We start from the raw sequence: 20496 nt of genomic DNA, 5'->3' as shown, positions 1-20496 counted from the left end.
TTGATTTCAATAAGTGTTCGAATTAATAATAAACAAAAACTCAGTCTATTTATCAAAGTTACATATAGGCGAGAAACGCATATACAGACACATGAGATTTTATATGATACGTTTTATGTCTGTATTGATCCTATTTCAAATTGACAACTATGCAACACAATTGACATTTTGTTTTCTTCCATTCAACAAAGACATGGCCATGGTCATCTGCATGACACACCTTTTTCTTTTTTATTTTCTACTTAAAATATTTGAGTCTCACAAACATAACTGACAATCACAAAGAAATTCACATTTATTTTCTTCACTTTTTATCGTTTTTTACGTCTTGATATTTGATACCAAGTATTTTTCTTTTTTTCTCCTTAATACGATTTGAAAAATAAGACCAGTTCTTCTTGAATCATATTTTTATTTTATAACTTGATTGATTTTATAACTTATTTTATTTTTTACTCTGTTTGTTTAAACTTAAGGATGTTGAAGTTGGCCAGTACTACACGGGTGACTATTTGGGAAAAGCAGGTATGGTCAGTAGCAAAATTTCACTTAATCTCCAAATTAATTGTATAGAAACAAACTTGAACGATTTCAGTATCAAATGACCCATTAATGGCTGGCATACTGTCAAACCGGACACCAACAAACTTGACCAACATATTTAAAATAAATTCAGAAGTCGCTTCTGTCCCAAGGACTAAGTAGCTTTCAGTGATTACAATTCTGTATTGCATTCGGAAATATTACCCTCCTCCAATTATACGGTTGGTGGCTTGCAGAAACAGTGTTTGTTTCTGAAACCCGTATTCCAATCCGACATCTGAAAACAATTTGGAGGTATGAAGCACCACTTTCATTAATGTAATCGAACAAAAAGTGCATATGTTAGAAATAAAATGCAAATTACTTTGTCAACTGTAAAAGTAGCTGAGAAGTGTCGTGTAGCAAAGCCACAGTAGCTGCTGCTCCTGCTTTAGTTAACAAGTAGAACGGTGTGTAATTAACGCTAAAACACTTAGACACTTTGGTCAATCGTATAAGCAGCCTCAGCTGTTTAGTATTGCAGTCTTCCTAACTGCAAATGAAGGGCTATGATTTGGTAGAAAAATGTTTATCTGATATAGAAGCAGTGAATATTTTTATTAATGGAGTAAGTTAATTTTTGCTTTTTAGCTTATGATTAAAAAAAAGAACATATTGATTTTACTAATCTTCCAAGCCAGAATAGATATTTTTTGAAAAAAGAAGATAAATAAATTAGTACAGTTTTTGTTGCAAAAAAAAACTAATAGTAATAAACAATGGCTAGTTAGAATCAAATATTGATTTGTCAGATATATTGCTATGTAGTTTTGATTTGGAACTTAATTTTATATATTAGATGTTAGCCGTCTTTCTTTTAAGCATAGCAGCAACAACCTGCTGGAATATCCAGTCCTTATTTTATTTCTGAATGAAAAGCTTTTTTTGTTTATCAGATAAAGATTTTTTCACTAAATACTAGTCTATTTATTTTTTTTATTTCATTTAAATCACTATGGTATGACTTTTTTACTGGTTCGATTCCCTTGTTGGCATTGGTTTCCTCACTTCTTTCTAGAATCTGATACATACACTAGGAATCATGTGAAGGTTGCTAACATCCATGAGTGGAAGTGGTGCTATGGAAATGATTGGATTTGAACTTAACGCATCCATCCAGTATCCACTTTGCAACAGCCACTTCCCTTTGTTTTTGTGATAGCCAATGTACACAATTCTTCTGCTTATACAGGTGACATGTAATGTTCTGTTCATTACACTCCAGGATATACAATAATTCATCTACAACTGGTTCTTTGCTCATGGCAGTTGGAGAGTCTTCAGGCAGTTGCCAATAATTTTACATGTGAGACAATCTATACTTTTGTATTGTTCCAAAACAAACATGAAAACAACACAATTCTGACTGCAGCACATCAAATGGAGAAAATTGCCAGTCTTGCTGTGAAGGATACTATGAGAAATCGCATTGCTCAATGACGTCTTAACTAATATGACCACCTCTCCCACCATCAGTCATTGAAAATACTCTAAAGTGTGTCTTACATCAATATCAATGGTCAAAGGCCGTGTATTAAGGCACTTAAAACATGGATGGATCAATCGATGATAACTTACTTGTAGTGAGCGGCATGTAGCTGACAGGATTGCAAGGAATACCAGCGGCAGCAAATTCTTGCAGCTCTAAATTATGAATATACTTCCTTTCTGGCTTGCTTCCAGCTAGCTTCCAGTCACATGACTGAATTTATAAAAGATTGGACCGACAGCTCTCTTTCTCTCTTTTTCTTTCCTGGATCTTTGACTGACAAAAACTCCACATATCACAGACCTGTCCCCAACTTCTCCCTTGAGACTCAACAGAACTCGCCCAGCCTTTGGGCCCTGGGTTCAACTAAGTCAGAATACAAACAATCCAGCATGGCAACCGAACTTCAATACAGTACATAAATGAACTATTATCTTCCTATGGTGCTGTCTCTAATCTTTTGTGCCCGTTCATAACATGTATGCACGTTTCTACTACAAGCTTAAACACACACATACATGAACTCTCTTCCTCTTTCAACAAGCCTGTCTACTCATTCATCAACATCTCTACACAAGAATAACACTTTCAAAGTTAATCAGTAAAGCTGTTATTTAATGTTAGAATGAGACTTCTTTTCTTTCTATAGGCACAAGGGAAATAACAAGCAGTAGAAATTGGAAGTCATTCACAAAACGTTGAACCATAATGTAAAAGACAAAAACAAAAAAAAGTTGTAATAAAAAGAAATATTTTTGGATGGAATTTTTAATAAATTTCATAATTTTGAGTTTTTAAAATAAAAATTCAATGATTTTATGATTTAAAAATCTATCTCTATTAATGTGCACATTGAGGAGCATTATCCACACTGGTGAACTCTGTGTAAGTAGTTGGCTAGCTATACATGTTGAAATATCCATGAAGGTTTATTAGAAGCAAAGATTTTACAGATGATGCTCTTCCTTGCTCAACTAGTTTTTGTGATCAAATCAGGTCATCAGCGTACACTCAATCAAATCAGTCAGTCAGCTTTTATGGTGGCTAGCATTTGCCAAATCTAAATTTTAAATAGAGCATCACTATGCATTTCTTTGGTCTTCTGCATTTCACTACAGACCAATTAGTCTTCCGTGTGTCATGAGTAAGTTGCTTGAATTTGTGTTAAATAGAAGAATTTTCAACCACCTCAGCAAAAATGACCTACTCAGTGACAAGCAATATGGTTTCCATCCTGCAAGATATACAGCTGATGTACTGACTGTAATTTCACATAGGATCAGTAAATCTATCAACAGGGCTTTCCTCTCTAGAGCAAAAGTTCTTGACAAAACAAACACATTTGATAAGATTTGGCATAAAGGTTCATTTTATAAGATGTCCAGCTATGAAACATCTGGAAATGTTTTCTCAAACATCGAATCCTTTCTCTCCGATAGGGCTATACAAGTAGTCATCAACGGGGAGAAGTCTAAAGCTCAAATTATCAATACTGGTGTGCCTTAAAAATCTATCCTGGACCTAACTCTCTTCTTTATCTTCCTCAATTTCCCAAATCACATTCTAAGTTTATTTCTCAATATCTACACAGATGACACTACCATCAATGGCAACACTTCAAAGGCCAGCAATGACCAAAATCTCTCTGAGTTTCTCTCCTCCGATCTTGAGTATGTGTTGTGATGGGTCAAAAGGTTGCTGGTTAATTTTAACACCTCCAAAACCAAGCTTCTATCTTTTCAACACCAACACTCTGATCCCCACTTAATCCCAATTGATAGAAATGGCTGTTGTCTTAAAAAATCTCCCTGTGTCGATAAACTTCTGGGTCTGACCTTCACTCCTGACCTGAAATGGAAGATTTACACCAAATCTGTCGTCAAGGTCACTGGAAGAATGGTTGCATCATTGTACTGTTCCAGAAAGTATCTCATTTCTGACATAATCCTTTACCTGTACAAGAGGCTAAAATGGAATACTGTTGCCACATCTGGGCGGGAGCTGCTCGGCATGCCCTATTTCCCCTTGATAGAGTTCAAAACTGGCTTAAAGACCTAGTAGGCGATGCGCTTTTCTCTTCCTTGCAACCTCTTTCTCACAGAAGAGACATTGCGAGGCTGTCTCTGCTCTATCATTATTTTCATAGCAAATGCTTGCCTGAGCTTCAATCTATAGTCCCCACCTTGCCAAACTTCCACAAAAAATCACCTGTCTAGCTACAGCCACTATCAACAATTTCCCCCACTCCTTTTCAATGCATAAATCTAAATACAAATTTCATGAACAAAGATTCTTTCTTAGAACTGCTTTCCTGTGGAACTCTGTTCTGCTGGCCTGCTTTCCAGCTGACTACAACATGGTCATCTTCAAGTTTAATATAAACAAGTTCTTGTTGATCCGTCCCCTTAAATAATCAAATTCTATCCAATTTCCACAACTAATAATCACTACGTTGTTGTCTCAGTGACCACCATACACTATTAACCCTTTATTCTCAAGTGGCCTTCGGGCCTTGATAAGTGGTGACACCTTTGTAAAAAAAAACATCAAACAAAAAACACCTGATGAGAGCATATTCCATATACACTCTCTGGGTAGACTGCCAGTTGGTTTAGAACTGCTTATGAGTGTCTGCAGCTAACCACCATATTTGAGGGGCATTTCCCTAGCCACTGCCTAGGAACCGAATGAATGAGAGATAATCCCTCCACACTCGTAAATCATTGAAATTTCAAAGAAAATATAGTTCTCTCAACAAGTATATTATCAATGATTCAAACTGTAGGTAGTACCGCCTGTTGAAATAATAAAACCCGCTTAAAACATTTCATTATGATAATAAAGGGTATTTCTTTCTTTATTTTTTTAGAGATAACAAACTTTAAATTAAAATAAATCCCAGAAAAGTATTTGCATGATACAAATATGTGGTCTATTCCAAAGATTAATTTTTGGCATTTATAATTTATATACAATTTTGGGCATATGCCCCTGCATCTCACACATATATGGCATAATCTAGAGGTCCAATTTTCGCAAATTTTGCGTATTAAATTAAGCTGTATTTTGATAATAACACAACAAATGTTGTCTTCCAAGTAGTCTATTGTGTCTGGTGTATCAGCATAGACATGGGACTTTACATATCCCAAAGGAAAATTATCTAATGGGGGTTAATTCGTATGAACGAGGTGGCCAATTGATAGGTTCATTTTGAGAAATTATTTGTTTATATTTTCTTTTTTTTTACATAGGCATCACCACTTATCAAGGCCAAGAGGCCACGGGTTAATGAATGTACAGTAGAAATTGGACAATATAGTAATCGTTAGTAATGGAAATTCAGTAAATTTGTTAACAAGTGGAACGGCTCATTAAGAACTTGTTTACGTTAGACTTGAAGACAACCATATTATAGTCAGCTGGAAAGCAGGAAAATGGAAGACAATTCCACAGGCGTGCAGTTCTAAGAAAGAAGCTTTGTTCATGGAATCTACATTTAGGTTTAGGCACAGATAAAGAGTGGGGGAATTATTGATAGTGTTTTCAGCTAGACAAGTGTTTCTTGTGAAAGTTTGGCGAGGGGACACCATAGATTGAAGCTCAGTTGAACACTTTCCATGAAAATAACGATACAGCAGAGACAAACTCGCAACATCTCTTCTGTGAGATAGAGGTTGCAGGGAAGAGAAAAGGACATCTCCTACGAGGCTACAAAGTCTATTTTGAACTCTATCAAGGCGGGACATGTTCTTTCTAGCAGCTCCTGCCCAGATGTAGCAATAGTATTCCATCCTTGGATGTACCTGGCTCTTATATATACAGAGAATTGAAAGAGCAGTGAGATATCTACTGGATCGATAGAAGGATCCCACCATTTTTCCAGCAGCCTTGGCAACAGATTTGATGTACGAGTTCCATTTAAGATCAGGAGTAAAGATCAAGCCCAGAAGTTTGTCAAAACTTGAGGCTTCCTCAAGAAGCGAGCCATTCATTTCAATTGATGCCAGATGTGGATCAGAACGTTGATGATGTAAAGAGAGAAGCTTGGTTTTAGATGCATTAAAAGTAACCAGCCACTCCTGTCGCCATTGTAGCACATGCTCAAGATCAGAGGAGAGAGAATTGGAAAGAACTTAGTCGTTTACTGTCTTAGATATGCTACCATAAATGGTAGTGTCATCAGCATAAATGTCTACAAATGATGTAAGGATGTGATTTGGAAGATCATTAATGTAGATCAGGAAAAGAGTTGGACCCAGGATGGACCCCTGAGGGACTTCAGCATTAATACTGTGAGCTTCTGATTTCTACCCATCAACTACTACTCTTATGAACCTATCAGAAAGAAATGATTTAATAATTGAGAAGACATTTCCAGCTATACCATAGCTAGAGATCTTGTGAAGTAAACCTTTATGCCATACCCTATCAAAGGCCTAAGATATATCAAGAGCAATTGCCCTAGAAAGGTTGCCTCCATTGAGAGATTCGCTAATCCTATGAGATATAACTGTAAGCACATCTGCTGTAGATCTAGCAGACCGGAAACCATATTGTGTGTCACTAAGAAGGTTATTTTTGCTGAGATGGTTGATTACTTCTCTATTTAACATAGATTCCAGCAACTTATTTGCACAATTTACAACACTTCTCAGATGTCAGTCTCTTCATGATGAATTGCCAAACCAAGCTAATTTCAAAACAACTGATAGTTGCCAAATCTGCAATTAAAGAAAACAGAGTTGTCAATTTAAAGTTTGCTGCCTCTAAAAAATACCCCATATATATATATATATATATATATATATATATATATATATATACTTGTATGTAATATACTGAGTTCATGTAATCCAGTAAATTTTCATATACCAATAAGTTTTAAGCCAAAAAGAGATGACTTAAAAAGTAAGCTACAAAATTATATTTCATAATTGAGCATTAATATACTGTGTATGCAAAATCAAGACTTCAAAAAAGGTGTTGATAGCAACAAAAAGTGTATTTCATTTTAAGTTACAATTGTTTTCATGCCCGGTCGACCATTTCAAACATTATATCGTTTGAAAATTTAAAAAAAAACAGCATTTCTTCAGACTTTATGAATAAAAACACTCTTGATAATAGAACATTGTTTGAAGAGAAAGAAAAAAAAGAAAGAAAAAATTCCCTTAACGGGAAAAGCATGTGAGAAACATTTACCCTTGAGGTAACCTCCACGGAAAGCCCATTAAAATATTAAGGCCATTATCGGATAGGCAAGGAATGAGATCATCTGCATTCAAAACAAGTGCAGTAAGCCAAAAAATAAGATAGAACGCACAAAACAGTTCCACCAGGTCCTAGAGACAAACAGATACCCCAGTACTGTCATTAAACACCTCTGGAACATGAGAAAACGTGTAAGAAGCTTCCCCACCAATACCTGCTTCCTTAAAATGCCCCATATCAGCGACAAGATTACAACAGCTATCCGCAGGGCTATCAGAAGGGAGGGTCTCAATATGCAGCTAGCCCACTCTGGACCATCCCTTAGACAGAAGCTTTCTAAACGCAAGCACAACGAGGACCCACTACCATGCACAGTGACAAATTGCCCAGTATACCCTACAACCATCTGCCACTGCACACACGTAGTCTACAAACTAGAATGCTCTGCCTGTGGAAAATTCTACGTGGGCAGCACCATGAGACCCCTACACATAAGAATCAAGGAACACACACAAACACAAGCATCATCATTCCACAAACACCTCAACACTTGCAGAAACACTAATATATCTATTAAAGTCGATATTTTAACCACAGAACGCAATATTGGGAATCTTCACATAAAGGAATCATTACTAATATCCAAATTACGGCCAGAACTCAACAACAGACTGGAGCTTGGCTCATCATTCATTATATAATTTTACATACGGCTCCCACCATAGACTTACCATTACAACCCTAACCCTTAGAACAGGTACACCACCGCTCATACACCAACTCACTGTCCAGACAGGGCCTTACTACAAGCCCCCTCCCATATAAATTATATATAAAAAATAAAAGAAACTTAATAAATATATAAAACAGAAATAATAAAAAATAGTTAACTGAAGTAACATAAATCAATTTTAAAAAAAAACTTTTGATTTAAGCTAACCCACCTATTCAAACCCAAATAAACACTAACAATAAACACAAATAAATTAATAAACAATAATAATAAAGAATAAAATAAAAAAAATGTCTCATCTTTTACCACTTATAGTTTTATTAAAATAAATAAATTAACAATTCCCAAGGAATGTCAATCCAGTGCCCCCTTTCCACCTATCTTCCTATTCTTAACAACCGCACCCCTAACCTAAACACCCCAACTGCCAGTGCCCCATCCCGTACTCCCTCCCTCCTCTCTCACATCCCACTTCTACTTCTCTCCTTCAAAAGCTAACCTGCACCAGCTTACTAGCGACTAGTGACCTAGATACACCAAGTCATTCCACCTAATACATAGCAGCAGGAAAAAAATAAATAAATAAAAATAATAATAATAAAGACAACAAAATAGACAGAGAATATACAAAATTTTAAAAAAGCTTACGCTAAAGCAACAAGTTATAAACTAAAAAAAATAATAAATAAATAAAAATATATATATATACAAAAAAATTTTATAAAAAAAGAAACAAAAATATATGTTAATTACCTAATCAGGCCATACATAAATCCCCTCCCTACATTTGCTCCGAGGCTTCACACAGCTATTCAATTTCTGCTCCATCATCTAGCATGCTTTGAATCGATCTGTCACGTCTACCATTTGAAAAGGGAATTTTTTCCGAAATTATTATGGATATTGTCGCTGACATAACAAGTAAGACATTTGTATTTAATACAACTGAATAAATATATGTATATATAAACATATGTGTATGTACTTATTTCACCAACACCAACTATATCTCATTCCTCGCATAGTGATAGCCTTCTAAATCTCTACTACATAAATATTAATATATCACCTAATTTTCGTATCCTTATTTAAGAACAAAGTCATAAGAAGTTTCCACAAAAAACCCTTAGCCATTTAAAAAAATTTTTATATATCCCATTCGTTGAGTTCCTAAATTAGATTTCACTATTTCACATAATTAATTTTTTTAAAAAGAATTTTTTAATTTTTATTTCTATATTTATAATATGGCCATAACAACCTTGCATTAATGTTACGGTTAATTTTAGTGGCAAGTAATGTTTACAAATTATTGTTATTTTAGAGAGCTGCGTAATGGGAAAATATAAAAGTATTTGCAGCTTCTCTTCTAATTTTCGGGTTTTAATCATATCAAATCACACTTCATTTCCTTTTGACGGATTGATTGTTGCTATTTCTTCTGATGAGTTAAGGGCATAATAGATTCACTGATTGGTATAATAATTAAGTGATCGATTTTGCACTACGAAACAGATACTGTTAAGAATTGTATAAGTCAACTGAAAGGAATAAATTATAAGATGGTCAACATCATGAATTTTGGAATATAACTTTTTGTCATTTATTCTATATATATGTATTCAATCCTGGCTTGAGGCAGTTGCCTGTCTAGCCGCACTGATGAGCTGTGAAACAGCAAAACAGTACTGTATGTGGATGACTATATATATATATATATATATATATATATATATATATATATATATGAGCTCTACTCATGAAGCACTGTTGAAGCAAATAATGGAAAATATATATTATTTTATATTATTATGTTCATGTGCATGAAATAATAATCTTCTATATACCTATAAAGTTGAGTTTTTTCTTGCTCTGACATTGATATTAAAAGCCTACTTTATCTATTAAAAAATTATTAAAACAAACTTCTTAATATACTCAGTCATAGATATGCAAGCGACTTCATGAAGGTTAACTAATTTGCATATTCCTTTGAAAAACGAGCTTTAATTAATTATTTATTTTTTTATGGTTTCTTATTAGATAATTGGTTTCATTTAATAGTTATGCTTACTTCTTATTAGGCATAGTTTCTAAATCGTGCATAATTAGGTAGAATTTAGGACGAAAACGTTCTAACACATTGACATGCTCATATAAAAGTGACTTTTTCAGTGTGTGTGCAAAACGTCTCTATCAAACTCCTCTCTGAATATTGAGTCTACAGATTTGAAACTCGATCTGTAGGGTATTTAGACCTCGAGAACACTTTCCATTTGGTTTTTAGCTGTGAAAATAGCTGCTAAAGGGTCAAAATTGAAAAGAAAAAAAAAAGCAGTTGACCTTAAGAGGAGTAAATCCACTAACTTCTGAGCATGCATACATATATATTTTTGGCTTGAAGTTGATAGTTCAGACGGTAACGACAAAGGTTGGAGCATTGAAGGTTTTGGTTTCGATTCCAGTACCAAGTTCACTTTTTATTAACTTTTGAAATCATTACTATATATATTAGGTACAATATAATAATCAATATAGAATTTGCTGTATTGTTGAGATGAGGTGTTTTCATTTATTGAGATTGTCGGACTGACTTTCTCATCTTGGTTGTTATAGTCACCACGTTTCGGCCGTTTTGCCCTCCGGCCTTCATCAGGTGTTTTGTCTCGAACTCAACCCTTTATTATTATTACAGGGGTACCATGCTGATTCTCTGTTTTGAATGTTACTTTTCACCGCCTTCGTTCTGGGTTGAACTCAGCACCTTTGGGTAACTGTAAACTTTGATACAACGTCTAGGACCACTCGGCCATATGTTACTAGGACAATTCTTAGTTGGTTTTTGTTAATGTTAAACATATGTTGTTATTCAAGGTTTTCTCTCTCTATTAGAGGTGTCCAAATTGCATTCAGAATTTGCTTTATAATAATAGACACAAAATCTGGATGAATTAAAATACTATATTTTATTTTAGCAACACTGGGTGGCCTACTAGTTTATATATATATATATATATATATATATATATATATATATATATATATATATCACCCCCCCCACACACACACATACACACGAGGGCGAGGTGTATCTTTATTTCCTGCAGAATCTTTCCTTTTTAAAATGAGTTTTGCAAATGACATCGCAGTATTAACAAAAGTTACAAGGACATCTTTAAATTGACCAGGAGAAACAATTATTATGAGTGTGTTGCAGGACCGGGGGTGGGGGTATGAAGTGTCTGACTTCCGGTGTGTATATGGAGGGGGTGAGGAACAGATACTTATGTAGTTGTTTTCAGAATGTATCATGCTAACATCCCACCCATTCCTAATTTGCTGAAATAAGAAATTCTACTTCACTTATCACATTTTGTCATGTGAACCGTCCTTGCGTTTTTTCGTAGTAGTAGTAGTAGTAGTATGACTACCTCTTAAGGTAATTTTCCAATGGACTAACCTACACAAAATCTCTTCAATGAATTCACCAACAAAAACAAATTATTTACTTTCTTGCCAAGAAGTTAGACACAAGGTCAAGTATGATTTTGAAAAGCCAGCACAGTTGAGTAAATGCACTCTGGCCTACAAAAATGCCTGAGTAACCCTGTCAGCATTCACCGGTAAGGGCACCTCAGGCTAATAACAATGTATTAATTCCTTTTCAAGGAGGACAGTGAAACAACAACTTGAGGATTAATAACAAATGTTTGAGACTAGCCTTATTTAAGAGGACGGCTCAGCTAGAAATTGTTAACACTGGACTTGAAAATGGCAATGTTATAATCGGCTAGAAAGCAGCCTCATGGTATTGTACTCCACAAATAATTTTTTGGAAAGGAACTTTACTTATGGAAGTTTTTTTTTAGTTTTAGGTACATGGAGAGAGAAAGGAAGATTACTTACAGTGGGTGTAGCTAAACGAGTTTTTGTTGTGGATGTTTTACTGGAAGAACCATAGACTGGAGCTCAGCTAAGCACCTACCATGAAAATAACCATAAGGTTCAGAAAGCAACTCTTCTTCTGTGTGAAAGAAGCTGTAGGAAAAAGATGAGGATATTCTCCACTAGATTTCGAAGTAGGTTTTGTACCTGTCAAGGCAGGAAAGCTAGCTTTTAACCGCAGCTCCCCAGTAGGACATATTTGACTCTTGTCAGGAGGGAGATACCTTTTGGGGTGATCAAATAATCCAACCATTGTTGCAGAAACCTTAGCAACAGATTTGATGTAAGTCACCCATTTTAGGTTTGGAGTAAAGGTTAGTCTTAGAAGCTTATCAAAGGAAGGAGCTTCTTCAAAGAGAGAACCATTCATTTCAATTGAGAGTAATTGAGGATCAGACCGTTGGTGGTGAAATGGGAGAAGTTTATGTTGAGATGTTTTAGAAGTAATCAATTACCTTTTTTCCTATTGGACGACATGCTTGCAGTCAGAAGCGAGAGAAACAAATCTTGGAAGTGTTGCCAAGGTTGAGTGCAGAATAGATCCCTGATGCATGTCGACATTCATGCGCTTCAAACTTCTGCTCATCATCAACAACAATTTTCATAGATGTATTAAAGAGTAAGGATTTGATGGTTGAAGACATTTCTGGATATTCCATAGCTTGCTAGTTTGTGAAACAAGCCTTTGTGCTAATCTAGTTCTTTCTAAGTTTTCGTCTATCACTCTTATCCTTTCTCACTCTGCTTGTTTGACCCCCCGCCCCTGCACTCCTATTCGATATGCCATCTATCACCCTTGCTTCCACCACTCACTGTTTATTAACAGTCAAAGGTAATAAAGAAAGGAAAGATCAATAGATTGGAAGAGTCCATTATAAAAAAGGGGGAATATCATCAGGAATAGTAATATTATTTAACTCGTACTTGGAAAAGGAAGAGAGATATTGCAAGTAGAAAGAGATTGATTTTGGATTTTGTTTTATCCATTTCAATTAAAACTGATTGTGCACTTTTCTTTATTCAAGCAGTCTAACGCAAACTCAATAGGTTACCCATTTTTCTAGTATAATCTAACATATAACAATATTTTGTGAGATTTTAAAAAGTTGAACCTGGTTAATAATTAAGTTGGCATATCAAACTTTGATTCTAACTAGATAATTTTCATTTGTTTATGTTATACCGTGTTATTGTCACTATAATATAATACTTCACTGCATTTTATTTTAAAAAATGTAGTCCAACCAGAATAAATGGTAAAATGGAAACATTTTTCAGTTACGACCGAAAAAAAATCAAAATCGGCAAGGGGAACAACTCACATTTTTAATCAAAGAATATGAAAATAGTTGTCTCCCTTACAAATACAATTTTCTTTTTCTGTATAAGTTTTAAAAATGTGCAAACAAATAAAAATTTAAAACTAAAATTGACTTCACCACGACATCCAAAACAGATAGGTATATCTTGCAAAAAAAAAAAAAAAAAAGAAAGAAAGAAAGAAAGAAAGAAAAGGAAATTATAATTTTGTTAGAGGCCATTTTTAGTTTCTGACATTGTCTTGTGTTGAACCTGTCCTCCACGCTAATTCTGAATAATAGAGTTCCAAAACTTTTATGTGAGTTATAAACAATGTGAAAAATGAAACTTTGTATGAAAATAAGAAATCGAAATCTCTTCTCCCTCGAGCAACGTGACCAAACCATTAAGGTCTCCTGTTTTGCACACATCTCCTCTATTTTATATGCTGGCATGTGTTGAACAGCTTAAAGAAAGTGACTTCTAAAATAACTTGGCTCTGTCCAGGTCATTATTTATCCCTCTTCCTCTCAAATCCATTTTTATCACCCCACCATGTTTTCCTTTACTTTCCCCTCTGAACCTACTACCTCAACTGTTCTACAGCTACTAACCCAAATATCTCATCTATTCTTTCAACATGGTCATACCATCGAAATTAATCTATTCATCATCCATTATCCTCTTTTACACACATATCCCTATACTTTTCAGACATAAAGTCATTAGATTTAAGCCTTTTTTAAGACTAACATTATATATCAATCGTATTATTATAATATCATTTCTTTCCATGCAACACATGTCCTCAACTCTCACTGACAAGAACAGCCAAGATGATAAGAGTAGTCCAAATAATAAAAATACTCATTCTCTCCACGGCCAGAGAATGCAAAAAAAAAAAAAAAAAAATTCTGTATCGGCTACAAATGGTTTTACATTGTTTATGTTATACATTATGAAATGAGGAATCGTGTCCATTTAAAATCCAGTAAGTATTATGCATGTAAAATTGAGAAAAGGATACTTGAAATTGGTCAGCATTATGTGAATAAGCTAAATCAAACAAAATGGCCACCAAATTTGATCTGATGTCGTGTTTATCTAAAAACGAAATTCTAATTTTAATTTGGTATGATTCCTTATTTAATTAATATTTATTAATAATAATAATAATAATAATAATAATAATAATAATAATAATAATAATAATAATAATAATACAAGTATTTAACAAAAACATAAAATCATTTTTAATAACTATCCAGAATTTTTCTCATGTTCTACTCCGACTGCAATATTTATGCTTACCAATCCCTATCTAAAACAATTCTGAAATGTTTTTATAAAATGACAAAATATAAACAATGCGAATTACTGATTTGTGTTTATCAACAAAGTTTTTTGTATGCGTGAATTTGTTCGTTTCTTACGTAAGTTTTATTTTTTGTATAAAGTTTGATTGTTTTCCTTTGTTTTGACAGGCGAGAAAAGGGCAAGTCTCTGTGTGTGTGTGTGTGTGTGTGTGTGTGTGTGTGTGTGTGTGTGTGTGTGTGTAATTTTCCTGTGTTCATTTTGTCAATATGTGTATATGAATGTGCTATCATATGTAAGTTATATGACTATAATCTCATTAACGCACTACCCCTATAAGATCACTGAAGTTAAGCAATATTAAACCCAGCCAGTATTTAAATGAGTGACCATTTGAGAAGTACAGCTGCTGTACGTAACAAAAATATCTTTAAAGAAAATGAATCTACAAATCAATTGTACAACAAAAAATTAATCTACAAATCAATTGTACAACAACAACAAAAAAATAATCTACAAATCAATTGTACAACAACAAAAAAAATAATCTACAAATCAATTGTACAACAAAAAAAAAAAAAATCTACAAATCAATTGTACAACAAAAAAAAATAATCTACAAATCAATTGTACAACAAAAAAAAATAATCTACAAATCAATTGTACAACAACAACAAAAATAATCTACAAATCAATTGTACAACAACAAAAAAAATAATCTACAAATCAATTGTACAACAACAACAAAAAAATAATCTACAAATCAATTGTACAACAACAAAAAAAAAATAATCTACAAATCAATTGTACAACAACAAAAAAATAATCTACAAATCAATTGTACAACAACAACAAAAAATAATCTACAAATCAATTGTACAACAACAAAAAAATAATCTACAAATCAATTGTACAACAACAAAAAAAATAATCTACAAATCAATTGTACAACAACAACAAAAAAAAATCTACAAATCAATTGTGCAACAACAAAAAAAATAATCTACAAATCAATTGTACAACAACAACAAAAAATAATCTACAAATCAATTGTACAACAACAACAAAAAAAATAATCTACAAATCAATTGTACAACAAAAACCTGTCAGACTTTGACATAAAATGGTTGGTATGCCATAATACTCAACTGCTCCTTCCCTACCCCCTCTCTTTCTCTCCCCCTCTCTTTTCCATTTCTCCCCCCCATCTTTCCTCCTAACATTTTCCCCCCTCTTCTTTCTTTCTGCTCACCTCCCCCCACTCCATCAGTCAATAAAATGGTAAACTTATAATAATTCAACAATAGTTAACATGCCTTTAAAAGAAAACTGGCGTGAGAGAAAGGAGAAAATGGTTCTTGGGTGTTTACTTTCATCAGCCTTGTAACTCTTGCTTCCCCCATATTTTATCTTTTAGTCCTCACATTCCATAGAACGTGTTTCTGACAAAAGGGGAAGAAATGCTGTTTTCTGGTTTGGCTATTGTCCTTTATCCTTAAATGGCTTTTAGAACTTGATAAGTTGTGACTAGGGCTATGACAACAGCATATTCTTTTCCTTGTTTTGATTCTCAGGTATATATCCATTGATATCTTATATGTTTTTTATGTAGAGTGATGTGGTTCTCGGTTGATTAACTGTGTCTAACTGTGTCGTATATATTACTCGAGAGTAAAAACAATGAAAAGAATATGCTGTTGTCCTAGCCCTAGTTATGACTCATTAGTAAATAAAAAAAAAAACAACAACAAAAAAATCAATAATTAATCATATGTAAGTTGAGATTATTTTTCTTCCCCACCACTATTCACTTGATATACTAGAAGAGGAGACATCTGCCGAAGAATGTCGGTTGTTTTGTTTCTGCTGTTTAACACCTTGACTCTCTATATGAATCCCTTTTTGTAGAAAATGCTGGGATCTCAAGAGTTTGTTGACTTTTAGTGGGAAAATCATTTTCAGTTTAAAATATATTTTTGTCTATTTTGCATTATTAAAATATATTTTTGTCTATTTTGCATTATTAAAATATATTTTTGTCTACTTTGCATTATTAAAATATATTTTTGTCTACTTTGCATTATTAAAATATATTTTTGTCTACTTTGCATTATTAAAATATATTTTTGTCTACTTTGCATTATTAAAATATATTTTTGTCTATTTTGCATTATTAAAATATATTTTTGTCTATTTTGCATTATTAAAATATATTTTTGTCTACTTTGCATTATTAAAATATATTTTTGTCTATTTTGCATTATTAAAATATATTTTTGTCTACTTTGCATTATTAAAATATATTTTTGTCTACTTTGCATTATTAAAATATATTTTTGTCTATTTTGCATTATTAAAATATATTTTTGTCTACTTTGCATTATTAAAATATATTTTTGTCTACTTTGCATTATTAAAATATATTTTTGTCTACTTTGCATTATTAAAATATATAGGGAAAAAAACCTTAGGGAAACAAGTGTTGATTGACTCACATTTTGTATAAGAATAGATTTATTTCATTCTTGTTTTGTACCCAATTATTTTACACTCGTCATTAACTGACTTTTTTTTTTCATTGCAGCTGTTGTCTCTGAAATTCAGATCCAAAAATATCTTTTCACTCTTGACAAAAGGAGAAAAAAAAATCATTTTGGTCTGATTGTCAGTCATGTGTTGCCATGCTGAAAATATTCGCTTATCTTTTTACAAAGATTGCGTGAATCTCGTTTTGATGCTGTCATGTCAAGACAGAACTTTCCTTTTTTTCCTTCTTTTCTTTTCTTTTCTTTTTTTTTAAATCTCAGCAAATGCCTTCATTTGAGTTTTTTGGAATAAAAAAGTTTTTCTCATTTTTTTTTTCTTGTAAAATGTCAGATGTAACTGTAATGTGTTCCGCTTTTTAATGAGAGATCAATTCTACGCTTCCCCCCCTCTTCCTCCCTCTCCATCTCATGTGTTAATAAAAAAAAAATTGAAATCTTTTCGTTTTTTATACAAAAGTTGTCAAAAATGATGTTTTCCTTTTTCTTTTTCTCTCAATTTTTTTTTGCCTATCTCTCTTTCTGTTCACTTTTTCATTACTGTTTCTCTCTCTCTCTCTCTCTCTCTCTCTCTATATATATATATATATATATATATATATATATATATATATATATATATATATATATCATGGTCATACAAGCTACCAATTTACACCAATAAACAGTCCTAGACTATTTATTGTGATCTATGCTCACTAGACACTGGCTGGCAATGACATTGATTTCAGATTTCCCTCTATCTATTCTTTCATCCTCTTTCCCCCCCCCCTCTCTTTTAGTTTATTTTATTTTTCCTTTTCTTTTTTATTCAGTTTTTCTTTTGCTTTGTTTCCCCTCTTCCTTTTTTCCAGTTTCTTCTTCTTCTTCTTCTTCTTCTTATTATTATTATTATTATTATTATTATTATTATTATTATTATCTATATATTAATACAATAGCGTGTGTGTTCTTTTGTGTGTTACGCTTTCCGGCAAATTTGATTGGTTGAGATTTAATTGTGGAATAGACATGTAATTTCGGAATACACATTTACGAACACTCCAGGTTGCATTCGATTAGTGTCTTCTCACCACTATATTTGTTTTTAATTCTATAAAATTTAGGGTTTTATCTTTCAAAAGTTGTTAAGAAATAATTGATTTTAAGTTATTCCGTAGTAAAAAAACGATAACCTAAGTCTCTCGGCCGGCGGGGACAAAAATTAAACAGTTATTTGTTGTTTTATTATTTATTTTTTTTTTTACATTTGTTTATTGAGAGAGAGTGAGAGAGAGAGAGAGAGAGAGACGTTGATGCTTTCATTAATTAAAATATTATTGCTACTACTACGACATTTACATGTAAACAAAAGCCAAGATGCATATCTGTTATGAAACCTCAAACTTCATGAAAAGCGACACGTTATTAGTGAAACGAAACTGGTTTTGTACCATAAAATATTTTTATAAAAACATTAAATCTAAAATATATATATGTATATATATATTAAATGACAGTTCCTTTTTCTAAATGAATTATCTTTATTACAACATTGTTTTAACTAAAATAGTTTCATGAAAAACTGTTTTTGGTATATAAAATATTTAAACTATATATTAATACGATAGCGTGTGTGTTATTTTCTGTGTCACATTGGTTTTTTTTTCTGAGTCTTAATTGTTATGCCTTTCCATTTCTTGTAATAAATAATTTTACCAAGAATTCTTCATAAGTTTTGGTTTCAGTTTCGATTATAGCTGAAGGAACTCAAGTTATATATACATATATTTTTTTTCTTCGTAAGTTTTGGTTTTGGTTTCGATTCAAGCTGATGCACACAAGCCATATGGATATATTTTTATTTTTGAAATCACAAGTTCATAATATATAAGAATGGGTCAAAAATTGACCCTTATAGTAATATATACGAAATCTGTATAAATTAATATATTATATTTAAGCATATTTTACAACCAGGCTATGCCGGGCGTCCCTACTAGCTTAGATATATACTTTTGCACTTTTAAAAAAAGAACAACAATAATATATACCATTCGGTACGGACCCGACCATGGAAGATAATAAAAATAAACATGAATTTATAAGACCAAAAAACTTCAACCTTGATCACCCTTCAGGGCCTGTGGTGCAGTTGATAGAGACGTTGAATCTCTACGGTTCCAGGTGAGCATTGTCTGAAGATAGCGGTTTCAATCCTACCCAAAGCCAGCCAGAGGCTTACTTGGCCAAAACGTGGTAAGACGACAACAACTACGGAAGGCAGTAATTGCTATGGATGTAGTCAGGAGATTCAGAGTTCCTATCCGTCACGGTTACCACCTGACGAAGGCCAGAGGAATAGTTGGCCGAAACGTTGTGAAACAACTAAAGAAAAAGATGAGGATAATGGTCCGCAATAAATAAAATTAATAAAAACAATACTCATCTCAATAATGAATTCCAATCAAAATGATATAATATCAGGGTGTCTCCATTTACGCTGAACATCCACAAAAATGCCAACATCAATATATTACATATAAAAGAGTGTGCTGTGGAATTTCCACAGGTCCTGCTAGTTATTATTATTATTTCTTTCTTTTTTATACCTTTTGTTTTTGTTCATTATTTCTAAAGGAAATTGTAAAATATGATTAGAAACCTAAAATGTTCATTCTTTTTCTTTTTCCAGGCTTCATGTGTCAACAACGGCCGTTTGGATTTTAATAGTTTTTTTTACCTTAGCTGTTACTATGGCAACCACAGGTGAGTTGTTTTTCATATATTTCCTTTGCAATAATCAGAGTTGATGAAACGTTCATTCTATTGGCCTTAATTGGTAAGAAAAAAAAAAAGAGTTACCCATAGCTTGATTATAAGGACAAACTCATCCTTTACAAGTTAAAGCAATTTTATCCATATACAATTTCACCAACAGACAGCCAGGAATGAAGAAAAATGTTATATTGCCAGAAATATAAAAGTATGATGTGTCGACAGGCATACATATATCTGTATCATATGTTGGATCTTGAGTGCAATTATCTTGCACACGTTTAATGTTTGTTTTGGGCAACAAGAGTACATAACCGTCTCTTCAGTTTGATGCTCAAAACTCCATATGCGACAGTTAAGTCGACTTGTTTTCCACACAGTGTTTTGATTAAATAATGTACTAATTACTAAGGCTATGACGAGAATATTCTTATCATTGTTTTGACTCTCGAATATACATCCAACACAGTTAGACAATCAAGAACCACATCACTCTATCTAAAAATATATAAGATATTAACTGATATATACTCAAGAGTCAAAATAATGAAAAGAATATGCTGTTATCATAGCCCTACTAATTACTATGCACGTAATAACAAACTTGTGCCAAAAAAAAA

At 32.9% G+C, this 20496-nt stretch overlaps 1 protein-coding gene across 3 annotated transcripts in view; it reads left to right on the top strand.

The window, feature by feature from the left end:
* Positions 1–20496, top strand: part of LOC145293022 (chitotriosidase-1-like) — a 63460-nt gene that overhangs the window by 18142 nt on the left and 24822 nt on the right. The window contains exons 1-2 of one of the 3 annotated variants that reach the window (XM_080139305.1): positions 11444–11641; positions 19794–19867. In XM_080139305.1, coding sequence (XP_079995431.1) covers positions 11592–11641; positions 19794–19867 — 124 coding nt within the window. In that variant the 5' untranslated portion in view covers positions 11444–11591. Of the gene's footprint in view, positions 1–11443; positions 11642–15592; positions 15703–19793; positions 19868–20496 lie in introns of those variants that run through there. The other 2 variants (XM_080139306.1, XM_080139308.1) reach the window with 2 other exon arrangements.

The sequence above is a fragment of the Euprymna scolopes genome, chromosome 14 (genome assembly GCF_053919585.1).
Source record: "Euprymna scolopes isolate OS-2025 chromosome 14, ASM5391958v1, whole genome shotgun sequence".
Classification (NCBI taxonomy): Eukaryota; Metazoa; Mollusca; class Cephalopoda; order Sepiida; family Sepiolidae; genus Euprymna; species Euprymna scolopes.
This window is presented reverse-complemented; position numbering and strand designations above follow the sequence as displayed.